The 14,122-nt window shown below is 54.5% G+C and overlaps 1 protein-coding gene across 2 annotated transcripts; it reads right to left on the reverse strand.

Moving 5' to 3' along the window:
• Positions 1 to 2,664: 2,664 nt before the first annotated feature.
• Positions 2,665 to 10,679, reverse strand: LOC133356346 (protein FAM89A-like). Of its 2 annotated transcripts, none has more exons than XM_061573821.1 (3): positions 10,530 to 10,679; positions 9,167 to 9,469; positions 2,665 to 3,994 (listed from the first exon to the last, which is right to left on the reverse strand). In XM_061573821.1, exons 2-3 carry the CDS (start codon positions 9,467 to 9,469, stop codon positions 3,722 to 3,724), a joined length of 576 nt encoding a protein of 191 aa, XP_061429805.1. In that variant the 5' UTR covers positions 10,530 to 10,679; the 3' UTR covers positions 2,665 to 3,721. The 2 variants fall into 2 exon arrangements, with proteins under 2 accessions (XP_061429805.1, XP_061429806.1); XM_061573822.1 differs by having other exon boundaries at positions 10,524 to 10,679.
• Positions 10,680 to 14,122: the final 3,443 nt, after the last annotated feature.

Below are 14,122 nucleotides of genomic sequence, written 5' to 3' on the forward strand. Positions count from 1 at the left end.
TCACCGAGCCCCCCCACCCCACCGAGCCCCGCCCCTCACCGAGCCCCCCCACCCCACCGAGCCCCGCCCCCCACCGAGCCCCCCCACCGAGCCCCTCCCCCTCACCGAGCCCCCCCACTCCACCGAGCCCCTCCCCCTCACCGAGCCCCCCCATCCCACCGAGCCCCGCCCCTCACCGAGCCCCCCCATCCCACCGAGCCCCTCCCCCTCACCGAGCCCCCCCATCCCACCGAGCCCCGCCCCTCACCGAGCCCCCCCACTCCACCGAGCCCCGCCCCTCACCGAGCCCCGCCCCTCACCGAGCCCCCCCATCCCACCGAGCCCCGCCCCTCACCGAGCCCCCCCATCCCACCGAGCCCCGCCCCTCACCGAGCCCCCCCACCCCACCGAGCCCCGCCCCTCACCGAGCCCCGCCCCCTCCCCAAGCCCCCCCATCCCACCGAGCCCCGCCCCCTCCCCAAGCCCCCCCATCCCACCGAGCCCCGCCCCTCACCGAGCCCCCCCATCCACCGAGCCCCGCCCCCTCACCGAGCCCCCCCATCCCACCGAGCCCCGCCCCCTCACCGAGCCCCCCCACCCCACCGAGCCCCGCCCCTCACCGAGCCCCCCCACCCCACCGAGCCCCGCCCCTCACCGAGCCCCCCCACCCCACCGCCCCCCGCCCCCTCCCCAAGCCCCCCCATCCCACCGAGCCCCGCCCCTCACCGATTCCCCCCATCCCACCGAGCCCCGCCCCCTCACCAAGCCCCCCCCCACCCCACCGAGCCCAAATGAATATTCCAGAAGTTCACTTTCTCACTCCGTAAGATATCTCCCCTATTCGTGAATGCTCTTTCTGTTCTGACGATCAGAATCTGAGGTTACACTGCAGGAGGAATCCGATGAGCTATGAAGCTCTTTTTGTTCACAGATGTCCACGGGGTAAGAACGTTACAACAGTCACACAAAGCTCGATGGGAGTGCAACGTCGTAGTTGGTTCTTTCGGAAAAAGTCACGTAGATTGAACAATTTTTATAAAAATCAAGTGAATAAATGAAATAAATATATTATTTCTTATTTTTATTTACAATTTATTTTTTCACTTTTTATTTTTTTTATCTACGCGACTTTACCTAAACAACCAAAGAATATTAATTCCTGCAGTCACAAAAGTTTTAAGTCTGAGTGCAAAGTGCTAGCAAGGTGCCCCTACGTGGACATGTGAAAAGTGCTTTACAGCTCATCGGATTCCTCCTGCAGGATAAATAAACATTTAGATCTGATCCTATTCCGTTAGATCAATCCTATTCCGAAAGATCAATCCTATTCCGTTAGATAAATCCTGTTCCTAAATGCCCTTCTTATTCCGGAAGTATTTGCTAATTTTGGGATGGCTCCATCTATTTTTCCCATTTCAGAAGATGCTTTCGATGTAGGTAGATTGTGCCTACTCCGGAAAATACTTGATACTTCGGAAAGATCATCCCGATCATATCCTGCTAGAAACGTCCAGGTCACTCGATCTGCTAGTTCCATTGGGAGCCGTGCACTTTTAAATCATCATTCAGATTGAAAACTCATTTCTTTAGAGCTGCTTTGTTGTGCTTAGTTTGCCGTTCCTCTCCCACACCTCTGCTCAGCCACGGTTGGCTACGTACTGTGCGAAAGAAGTTCAACATACATACAAGGCAAAGATCCACCATAAAGTCTTGAGCGGGAATCGAACTTGGGTGGCCAGATTCGTAGCGCAGCGCGCTAACCGCGACACTTGACATCACTTGTCACGAATGTTAACAGTGGCTGCAGCAGCAGCAGCAACTGCAGCAGCAGCAGCAACTGCAGCAGCAACTGCAGCAGCAGCAGCTGCAGCAGCAGCAGCTGCAGCTCCCTTTGATGCTGTTAATCCTGCATAATGCACATGCATATGCAGTACTAATCACATTCCTGCATTTCCCATAAATATGCTAAATTCCTCTTGATATGCAAATTCCTTTGTCAAGGCGCCCAGCTTATATATATGCTCCAAGCTCGTGTGCTGTTTCATTCAGACTCTGTCGCCTCGACGGACCTGGTTTTCACCTGAGGACGGCTGCTTGCGTTGTGGCCGAAACGTCGTGAGAATAATTTTATTATGTTTTATTTTTATTATTTTATTACTTCCCTTCTACGTGACTTTACCGAAAGAACCAAGAAGATGAATCCCTGCAGTCACAAAAGCTTTAAATCAAAATTTAGTGGCTGGGAAGTCACTGGAGCTGTGCACTTTGAAGTGATTATCGAGATTGAAAACTCATTCCTTTCGAGCTGCTTTGTTGTACATCCCGCACACCTCAAATTAGCCATGGTTGGCTACGTACGGCGCGAAAGAGGTTCCACATACAGTGCATACAATCCACTGCTGGATGAACGCCTCTCCCCCCCCCCCCCAAACACCACGTGGGCCGCTGATGTACACCACGTGGGCCGCTGATGGACACCACGGCCGGGTTCTTAGAGCGTCGCGCTAACCGCAGCGCCACCGCTCGCTCCCCTATTAATGTTTACCACGTGGTTAAGCACATCAATAACACAATTCCCATTGACAAGACGACCATTTCATTTACAAACGCGGCATTTATTGATAAATTAACGACCGTTACAAGCAGAGAGTACACAGGGAACCCGATCGAGATCCGTCACACACACAGATTCGTCACACACACACACACATGTCTGTCACACACACACAGAGCCGTCACACACACAGATCCGTCACACACACACACAGATCCATCACACAAACACACATATTCGTCACACACACACACATATCCATCACACACACACACAGATCCATCACACAAAAACACAGAGCCGTCACACACACACAGAGCCGTCACACACACACAGATCCGTCACAAACACACACACAGATCCGTCACACACACACAGATCCATCACAAACACACACAAGATCCGTCACACACACAGTGATATGTCACACACACACAGATCCATCACACACACACAGGTCTGTCACAAACACACAGAACCGTCACACACACACAGATCCGTCACACACACACACACAGATCCATCACACAAACACACAGATCCGTCACACACACACACAGATCCGTCACACACACACAGAAGAGATTTAACACACGGGGTGGTCAGCAGTCTACGATCCGTGGGCCAAACAGCTGGGCAGCTCCATCATCTCATGGGGCCCGCAAAGCGGTTGACGATGGATGACTCGGCAGGTGGACTCCCACGAGAGTGATCCATCGCTAGGACGGATGATGCTGATGATGCTGATGATTCCGAGTAACGCCGGCTCTTGGTCAGGTTGACTGAGGTCGACGCACCTGTACTCTGCATGTAAGGTCGACGAGCGTGAGGTGGATTGTAAGAGGTTGACTCCGGTGAGGTCGACCCGTGTAACGCCGACTTGTGTAACGCTGCCTCGCATGAGGTCAACTCTTACAAAGGTCGACACTTGTCACGGCTCCCATGGAGTATGGGAGGTCATCTCTTCAGATGATGATGAAGAGGTGGAGGGGGGGGGGGTCATCTCTTCAGATGCTGGTGAAACAGGTGGAGGGGGGGTCATCTCTTCAGATGATGATGAAGAGGTGGAGGGGGGGTCATCTCTTCAGATGTTGATGAAGAGCGACTGCCCTTGCTTCAGATAATAATAATATAGCCTAGCCAGATGCTGTTGAAGAGATGAAGAGGTGAAGGGGGGGGGTCACCTCTTCAGATGCTGATGAAGAGCGACCGCCCTTGCTGGGGCTCACTGCTCGTGCCTTTCTGTCGCTCCTCTGCCTCTCCGCCACTTGGCCCCATCCAGGGATTGAACACATCCCCTTGAGCTCGGAGGCCTCCACCGCTGCCGCCGCCGCCGTTGTCCACGGCAGCAAGCGGAGGGGACCGGGGCCCCAGGCCTGAGCAAGGCCTCACGTCCAGCAGGGCCTCCTGCAGGGTCCACAGCTGGCAGAGCAGCCACAGGTCCATCTGTCGCAGGCCCACCTTGAGGAGCACGGGGGGGGCGAGGTGAGAGAAGTCTACATCAGTCGGGCTGCGTCGTGCCCACTGGCAACCGCCGGCCGCCCATCAACCAAGACCTCAGCAGTGTCGTCTCCTTACCACCGCCGACTCAAGTCCCGATCCCATCCCTTCTGGGATCGCGCTGCTGCTGCTGCCGCGGTCACCGACCATCCTAGGATCTCGCCACCGGAGATCACCAGGAAGAACGCCGTTTGGCGAACAGAGTGGAACAACGCGGACGTACGGAACAAACGCCTCCTCCTTTCGAGACCCAAGCATCATCGCATCTCCTCCTGGCTTCGGCATTCATCCTCGAAGACGCTGCCGCTGTGACCATCAGGACATCATCAGCTGGTCGAGGCGCACATCCCCTTCAGGGATTGAACATTAAAGACACCACCACATCCACAGGAGTGCGATTGTGGCCACGCAAACCACAACTACGGACCGCACGGCGAAACCCTCTGTGGTCTGCGCTCATTCAACGGAAGAGGAGGGGGGAACAGCAGCACCACACGGACTCTCTCTGTCGGCTGAAGCCCTTTCGTCGTGGCCAGCAGCAGATCTCGACTTTGGCATTGAGCTCTTGAACATATTGGCATCATATATGCAAGAACAGAATAGTCGGGCTGTCCAGATGTTAACTACCTGGCCCAGTATGCATGAGATCGTGAGTTCGATCCCGACCCTGTCGCCTGCATATTTGGAGTTTGTGCCTCTCTCTCTCTCATCATGGTCGCGTGGATTTTTCTCCGGGTCCTCCAGTATTTCCCTCCACATTTAGAAACAACCTCACGTGTTTAGAGTGCTTGGCTGCTATACATTTCCACGTGATGGGATAAGCCACTTCGTTGGGCCATCATGTATTATGGCCAGGTCGCTTCTGAACAAGAGCTACACATTCCGATTTAAAGCTTTCGTGACTGCAGGGATTCATCTTCTTCTTGGTTCTTTCGGTAAAGTCACGTAGACAGACCTGGTCTTCACCTGAGGACGGCTGCTTGCGTTGTGGCCGAAACGTCGTGAGAATTGTATTTTATTATGTTTTATTTTTATTATTTTGTTATTTCCCTTCTACGTGACTTTACCGAAAGAACCAAGAGGAAGAAGAGCTACACAGCTCAGTGGACCTTACCTGGTAAAATAGAGAATAGTTTAAATAGTTTAGTTTAGCTTCCTCGACCCGAGGTCGCTCCGGTGACAAAAGCAGGACGGGTGGCAGGCAACCCTGAGCACGATCAAGAATGTGCGCCCGTCATGCTCCAGATCTGCCAAATTTAAGAAATCACAATGCACGTTCCCCAATTGGGATTACTCAGAGGAAGGTCGCACCCACCCCTCCCCCACCCACCTTTCACCCCAAACCCCCCCACCACCCCCACCCCCCCACCCACCTTTCACCCCAACCCCCCACCACCCCCACCCCCCCACCCACCTTTCACCCCAAACCCCCCCACCACCCCCCACCCCCCCACCCACCTTTCACCCCAAACCCCCCCACCACCCCCACCCCCCCACCCACCTTTCACCCCAACCCCCTACCACCCCCACCCCCCCACCCACCTTTCACCCCAAACCCCCCCACCACCCCCACCCCCCCACCCACCTTTCACCCCAACCCCCCACCACCCCCACCCCCCCACCCACATTTCACCCCAAACCCCCCCACCACCCCCACCCCCCCACCCACCTTTCACCCCAACCCCCCACCACCCCCACCCCCCCACCCACCTTTCACCCCAAACCCCCCCACCACTTCCACCCCCCCACCCACCTTTCACCCCAAACCCCCCCACCACCCCCACCCCCCCACCCACCTTTCACCCCAACCCCCCACCACCCCCACCCCCCCACCCACCTTTCACCCCAAACCCCCCCACCACCCCCACCCCCCCACCCACCTTTCACCCCAACCCCCCACCACCCCCACCCCCCCACCCACCTTTCACCCCAAACCCCCCCACCACTTCCACCCCCCCCACCCACCTTTCACCCCAAACCCCCCACCACCCCCACCCCCCCACCCACCTTTCACCCCAACCCCCCACCACCCCCACCCCCCCACCCACCTTTCACCCCCAACCCCCCACCACCCCCACCCCCCCACCCACCTTTCACCCCAAACCCCCCCACCCCCCCCACCCACCTTTCACCCCAAACCCCCCCACCTCCACCCCCCCCCCCACCCACCTTTCACCCCAAACTCCCAACCCCCACACCCCCCACCCACCTTTCACCCCAAACCCCCCCACCCCCCACCCACCTTTCACCCCAAACCCCCCCACCCCCCCCACCCACCTTTCACCCCAAACCCCCCCACCCCCCCCACCCACCTTTCACCCCAAACCCCCCCACCACCCCCACCTCCACCCCCCCACCCACCTTTCACCCCAAACTCCCAACCCCCACACCCCCACCCACCTTTCACCCCAAACCCCCCCACCCCCCACCCACCTTTCACCCCAAACCCCCCCACCCCCCCCCCACCCACCTTTCACCCCAAACCCCCCCACCCCCCCCACCCACCTTTCACCCCAAACCCCCCCACCACCCCCACCTCCACCCCCCCACCCACCTTTCACCCCAAACTCCCAACCCCCACACCCCCCACCCAACTTTCACCCCCACACACCCACCCACCCACCCCCCTCATGTGAACCGACTCCAGACTGTGTCTGGGAGTTCCTCCTGGTGTGGTGGTGATGGTAGTGAGCGGTGGTGCAGCGGTTAGCGCTACGAACCCGGTGACCCGAGTGCGATTCCCGCTCACGGCCACCAACACCACCGGTGACGATTATCTGAACCGGTCTTGGGCCTTCCCGAGGTCGACTCAGCCTCAAATGAGTACCTGGTGTAGTGTGTAAGCTTCGATACTGGGGAGACAAAGGCGGCCGGGCGTGGTGTTGGCCACCCACCCACTTCGTGTGCCGTGCCAGCCTTCATAGGTGCTTCTCGTTAACAGCACTTGCCCCAAGCGTCTGTGAAGGCTATACGGGGGATCTTTGTCTTTGTTTATGGTACGTTGGTGGTGGTGGTGTTGGTGGCAGTGGTGGCATCAATAACATTGATGGAGGCAATAGTGTGGTGTCGGTGGTGTGGCGCCGAGGTTCGTGGTGTTGCTGGCGGTCGTGGTGAACGTTACAGCATTGTCTCGACATGATGTTGGTGGTGACGTGGTCCAGGTGGTGGTGTGAATGACGGCAATAGCGGCGTCAGCTGCCACAGTGGTGGCTACGATGATACTGGTAGGAAACACCTGGTTCCACCAGCCCACAGGGGATTATTGTGTCCGTCCGTCGTGCATCCAAAAATGGGATGGGGTGGGGCTGGGTTGAGAGGGGAGGGTAGGGAGGGGCTGGGTGGGGAGGGTGGGGAGGGGCTGGGTGGGGAGGGTGGGGAGGGGCTGGGTGGGGAGGGTGGGGTGGGGAGGGGAGGGGCTGGGTGGGAGGGGTGGGGCTGGGTGGGGAGGGGCTGGTCACCCCGTGGTGCCCTTATAAAACTCAACGTTTAACCTTCTCACGCCGGCTTGTGCCCGCCCTCACAGTCGGGCATATTTGCGGAATACACCACGCCGCCGTTGACCCTGGCCATTGACCGAGCAACCCAACGTTCCTACCAGCTCCCTCCGCAGGAATGTGTTGATATTGGTGTTAGCATGCAGATCGTTTGGTGAGTTCTCTGAAAAGGTTCCAATGAAATAAAACTTGACTTACAGAGCACTATTCGTGCATGAAATGCAATACAAAGTGATTTACAAGGCAAATTAAAATCGACTGACACAATTTAAATAACAATAATATGAATACGTTAAAAAGACGTAACATAATTAACTAAAAGTATCACAAAAGGCATAATAGGCACATAATCAGGGCATCCTAATTAAAAGCCAATCTATAAAGATATGTGTTTTAATGTCGTTTAAAAACATTCACATTGCATGACTGATTTTAAATTAGTTAACAATAAGTAATATCGTTTTTAAAATCAGTTATTACGCAATCGCAATAATATATACGCTCTACATTACTGTGATTTTTGTCTTGTGAAAAAAAATGAGAAGTTGTATATCGTTAGCTTAGGGATTGGAGTTAAAAATCACTGTCCAAACACACGTCCCCCAATTTTTTTTGTTAGTATCAAACTAATGGCAAGAGCCATTCCAATGTACGAAATTGCGTGTCCCGCATGTGTATCTGAAGGGCAACATCATCATCGTCGTCGTCGCCTTTCGAAAGCCGAGGGATACCTCGGTACCAATCGAGGCCTCATTTTGTTGGCCTTGTGCCATAGGAACGGCGTCATACAAAAATGTAGCAACATTTTTTTTAAGCAACTAATTACTTATTACTTGGTTCTTTCGCTAAAGTCACGTAGTTAGAGATAAAACCACCTGATGATGATTGCGTGTGTTGCAATCGAAACGTCGTGATTTGTTTTTAATTTATTTTATTTTCTACCCACCTGACTTTACCGAAAGAACCCAAGGACTATGGATTCCTGCAGTCACGAAAGCTTTAAATCAAAACCAATTGCTTATTTAATATTATTTTATAATAATTATTTAGCACATTTGGTATCACGCCGTTCTTATTGTGCCATAATAATTATTAAATAAAAGTATTATTAATGATTACAGGGTGCTTAAAAATATATTCTTAACACTTCTGAGAATTTGCAACAACACCACCTGGAGAAGATTCCAGGCGTAGCGTTCACAATGATGGCGAATAAGTGGAGAATGACTTTTAAAAGCTATTAACATTACATTTGTTATCGTGTTACAGTGTAGTAAGATCCGTTCTTTTTCCATTAAAAACGATAGTCCCATAATAAGTGTTAAAATGTTTGAAACACCCTGTATTAAATAATAATTATATATTTTTCTTATTTTTTCACTATTTTTTTGGTAAATAATTCATTCTCCATTCACGTACCCCCCCCCCCCAACCACCTGGATTCCCACGACTTTCAACAACAATATCCTCATACTCTTTGGTTCTTTCGGTAAAGTCACGTAGGTATAAAATTAAAAAAATCACGACGTTTCGGGCGCAACACAAGCGTGGTGATTTATTTTATTTTATACCCACGAAAGAACCAAAAAGTATTAATTCCTGCAGTAACAAAACGCTTCAAAATCAACAATGTCCTCACCATCTCCCGACGGAGGAGCGCCAACGCAGCACCCAGACCGTGCGGTCGGGCGACACGCGCCGAGTAGCAGGCGGAGGAGGCGGCGGATGACGAGGAGTAGGAGGATGAAGAGGAGCCGGCCATGTCGGTGTGGCCGGACCCCGTGGCCTGGAGCTCCGCGTGCAGTCGGCTGCGTGCGGCGTAGAGGCGACCCGCGTCCCGCCAGCTCTCGCGGCTCGAGTGCAGCAGGGCGCTGAGGCTGCGAGGCAGGGGCGGGAGACCCGCGACACGAGCCGGGAAGGGGGCGAAGGCCGGCACGTCCATCTGCGTCGAGGGGGGCGAGGTGGTGGTGGAGGTGGTGTCAATTACGGGTCGCGGCACGGGCTGGAGAAGAGATGGAAGCTGATGCGGTACGGGAGGACGTGGAGCTGAGTGGACTTTGACGATGACCGGTAACCCAGCCGTGTGTCGCGGCACGGGCTGGAGAAGAGATGGAAGCTGATGCGGTACGGGAGGACGTGGAGCTGAGTGGACTTTGACGATGACCGGTAACCCAGCCGTGTCGAGATTAGCCTCTGTGGAAGAGGAGGAGGCTCGTGAAGGACGCTGCTGCTGCCACTGGGCAATTGGAGGCAGTCGCCCTCCGGCAACAACGGAGGGCGGAGCGCCGGGCGGATAAAACGCAGCAAGTTGTCACATTGGGGGGTACAGGACTACAGGTGGTGCATCGGCCACTCGTCTCAGTCAACCGATGGCACCTGCTGGGTCTGTCCCGTGGACCTCCTGTCAACGAGCATTCGACACCTTCACGTGGCCTCGGAGTGCACCTAGCCTGGCACAAGCGCCGTCACCGCCACTTAGTGGCGAATCGCGGCCGTTGCTGTTGTTGGTGTCGATGAACATCAATTTGGCTCGATGCTACACGGCATCTCCTTCATACATGTAAGATGCAAGTCACAGTGGTGCGATTCTGGTAATGCAACCCAATCTGTGGACCGCACAGAAAACCCTGAGACACATGGAGATACATAGAGACCCATAGAGATATACAGACCCATAGAGACAAGTGGAGACACATAGAGATACATAGAGACCCATATAGATACACAGATGCATAGAGATACACAGAGAAACACAGAGACCCATAGAGATACACAGAGACCCATAGAGATACATAGAGACACATAGCGATACAGAGACCCATAGAGCTACATTAAGACACAAGCCACAGCAGTGAGACTGTGGCCATACAACCCACACTACGGACCCTACAGTGAACCCACAGTGGTCTGCGCTCTTTCAAAGGTGTAGAAGGAAGAGCGACACGACACCAATTCTCTCTCTCTACCCCCCCCATCTCTCCCCCTCTCTCTCGCACCTTCACCTGCTCGGCCACAGATTTCCCAATCGCCGCGCGGTCCGCGCCGCGCTCTCGGACAAGGTGAAGAAGCGAAGCTGCCGACGACTTTCGCGGTCGTTCGTTCCCCCGGGGCGAGGAGCTTCGCGGCACGAACGGTGCTCGGGTCGCAGCGAAACGTCTCGTTCGCAGTGCCAGTCGAGGAGGGCGCGCGGATCGACACGCGTCACCGCCCCCCCCCCTCTCGGGCAGGGCCAGCCCTCCCCCTATCCTGCCCCCCCCCTATCCTGCCCCCCCCTCCCCTGCCCCCCCCCTCTCCTCCCCTCTCTCACCACCCACCCCCAACGCACACCAACCTACACCACCCCCGATTAGGGTCGTGAAACCACAACCGGTTAAAGCCGAGAACCGTTTGTGAATTGGGTCGGTGATGGAGTATGTCGGTGGTGGAGTATGTCGGTGGTGGTTGCTGCTACGGTGGCAGTGGTGCACAAGGGCGGGCAACTAGCAGCGACTTTAAAATAAAAAAAAACAGAAAATAAAACGACTCGCCACGTTGCGCGTCGAAGACACTGCGACCTTGCAAGGGGAACATCTGATAGGCGACGATTCGGGCGATGCACCTTCTTCGTAGCAGGTAAAATGAAGGGGCATTGCTCGAAACGTTGATAATAATTATTATGTTTCTTCTTGTTGATGAATATTTTGAGTTGTTGTGGTTGTGCACAGCGGCCAACGCAGCAGCTGCAGCACTAAATACGTATCAGAAGTGTATACGTTTAACTAACTATATTATTTAACCAGTTAAGGCCCACTGAGTCGTGTAGCTCTTTTTCAGAAGCGACCTGCCATCACAAATGATAGCTGAGCTAAGTGGTGGCTTATCACGTGGACATTTATAGCAGCCAAAGACTCCCTAAACGCACGTTTATAACATCATCATCATCACGTGTGAATGTATCGAAGCAGCCAAATCATCTAAACGCGTGATGTTGATTCTAAATGTTGAAGGACAAAACATGAGGAACCGGAGATAAAAATCCACGCGACCACGGGTAGAGAGAGAGACACGCAAACTCCAAATATACAGCAGCAGGCGTCAGGGTCGGGATCGAACCCACGACCTCCTGTGCACCAGGCGAAGTAGTTAACATCTAATAGCCACCGTGATGATGATGATGAGATAGAGAGACGCGCACTCCAAATATACAGCAGCAGGCGTCAGGGTCGGGATCGAACCCATGACCTCCTGTACACCAGGCGACGTAGTTAACATCTCCTAGCCACCGTGATGATGATGAGATAGAGAGACGCACACTCCAAATATACAGCAGCAGGCGTCAGTCGGGGGTCGTGGGTTCGATCCCGACCCTCTGTACACCAGGCGAGGTAGTTAACATCTCCTAGCCACCGTGGCGAGTAAAGCCCATTGAAGTATGACGCTGTTTGTCAAGAACGACTCAGCCGGCAGGCAACATCCAAGCATTCCACAATCACAGACACTCACACAAATCAAAATACCTTGATAATAGAAATTGTTGTCAAAATTACACCCACGCTTGCACTTTCGCGATGTTACTCACCGAGTCAGTTCAAACGAGGACAGGGACTCTGGGGTAGTAGCGTCGTTCGGTGATTCTGATCCGAAAGAATTGAGAACCGGTGCCCGAAAGTCAGGAGTTGGTAACCGCTTCAAGTGGAACTTTATTCATGAATCCACCAATGATTTGGAACCGTCCGTCCGTCCGTGTGTGTGTGGGAACGGTGGTGTCGCCTCAACGTGCACCTAGCCTGGCACTAGCGCCGTGGTGACGTCACTTCGTGGCGAGTGGCGCTTATAGTTGTTGTCGCGGTTAGCGCTGCGCTATGAATCTGGCGACCTGAGTGCGATTCCCGCTCACGGCCACCAACACCGGTGACGATTATCTGAACCGGTGCTGGGCCTCCCCTAGGTCGACTCAGCCACTGGGGAAAACAAAGGCGGCCGTGCGTGATTTGTTTGGCCACAGCCACCGCCTAGCGTGCCGTTTGCCGGCCTTCGTAGACGCTCGCCAGTAGCAACTTGCCCCAACAGTCTGTGAAGGCTACACGGGGGTGGAGGGGACCTTTGTATTTTGTGCTTTGTAAGAAAATAAAAACGAGAGACCTGCCGGGGATTTCTACCCCCGGTGCATTGTTTAACCCCCCCCCCCAAACCGAGCCAGGCCCTCACACGGTGGGGGGGCAGGGGATGCAGGATTTCCTCTGCCCCACCGGCAGGACGTGGAGATATCCGTGGCAACGGCAGCGATTCATGGGGCGCGTCGCCGCCTCTCGATTCCGCCCGCGTCTGCTGCTGCTGCTGGATGCAGTCCTCGCGGAGTCGTTTCGGTGCCAACAATCGCACCCCCCCCCCTTCTCCCCCCGCCCCCCCTGGTTATTGAGCCTCGAGATCTTGGCGAGGGGTTTGAAACAATGCACCGGGAGGATTTGGGCAATCCAATTATTCATCGTCTTCTGCCGCTTCGTCGCCACGTCGCCGTACGGCTGCTGCCGATGTAGATGCGGAGCCAACGACGACCGCAGTGATGTCACATTGAGGTGGTCAAGTTCAGACAACCGCGGCAGGAGCAGCCCGATCATCATCGCCGTGATGTCTCCTTCGTATTGGTGGATAGGGCATTGCGCCGTTGCATTGGTCTGTGATAAGTCTATGGAGTGCAGTGCTGAGTCTATGGGCAGTGCTGAGTTTATGGGCAGTGCTGAGTTTATGGGCAGTGTTGAGTCTATGGGCAGTGCTAAGTCTATGGGCAGTGTTGAGTCTGTGGGCAGTGTTGAGCCTATGGGCAGTGTTGAGTCTATGGTGCAGTGTTGAGTCTATGGGCAGTGTTGAGTCTGTGGGCAGTGTTGAGTTTATGAGCAGTTTTGAGTCTATGGGCAGTGCTGAGTCTATGGGCAGTGCTGAGTTTATGGGCAGTGTTGAGCCTATGGGCAGTGTTGAGTCTATGGTGCAGTGTTGAGTCTATGGGCAGTGTTGAGTCTATGGGCAGTGTTGAGTCTATGGGCAGTGCTAAGTCTATGGGCAGTGTTGAGTCTGTGGGCAGTGTTGAGTTTATGAGCAGTTTTGAGTCTATGGGCAGTGCTAAGTCTATGGGCAGTGTTGAGTCTATGGGCAGCGTTGAGTCTGTGGGCAGTGCTGAGTTTATGGGCAGTGTTGAGTCTGTGGGCAGTGTTGAGAGTATGGGCAGTGTTGAGTCTATGGGCAGTGCTGAGTTTATGGGCAGTGTTGAGTCTATGGGCAGTGCTGAGTCCATGGGCAGTGTTGAGTCTGTGGGCAGTGTTGAGTCTGTGGGCAGTGTTGAGTCTATGGGCAGTGTTGAGTCCATGGGCAGTGTTGAGTCCATGGGCAGTGTTGAGTCTGTGGGCAGTGTTGAGTCTGTGGGCAGTGTTGAGTCTGTGGGCAGTGTTGAGTCTATGGGCAGTGTTGAGTCCATGGGCAGTGCTGAGTTTATGGACTTTAGTGCTGAGTCTATGGGCAGTGCTGAATCTCTGGACCAGGACCCAGAGTAGGACCCCTAGCCCCTGGGAGCTGTGTACCCTTGTGTGTGTTATTGTTAACCTTTAATAATCCCTTGGCGAAA

The sequence above is a fragment of the Lethenteron reissneri genome, chromosome 53 (genome assembly GCF_015708825.2).
Source record: "Lethenteron reissneri isolate LAM-NWPU_2019-01 chromosome 53, ASM1570882v1, whole genome shotgun sequence".
Classification (NCBI taxonomy): Eukaryota; Metazoa; Chordata; class Hyperoartia; order Petromyzontiformes; family Petromyzontidae; genus Lethenteron; species Lethenteron reissneri.

Coding starts and splice junctions, on each gene's coding strand:
- LOC133356346 (XM_061573821.1), bottom strand. CDS start 9,469: ATGGACGTGCCGGCCTTCGCCCCCTTCCCGGCTCGTGTCGCGGGTCTC. Junction 3,995..9,166: donor CGCTCCTCCGTCGGGAGATG/GTGAGGACATTG, acceptor GTGCTCCTCAAG/GTGGGCCTGCGACAGATGGA.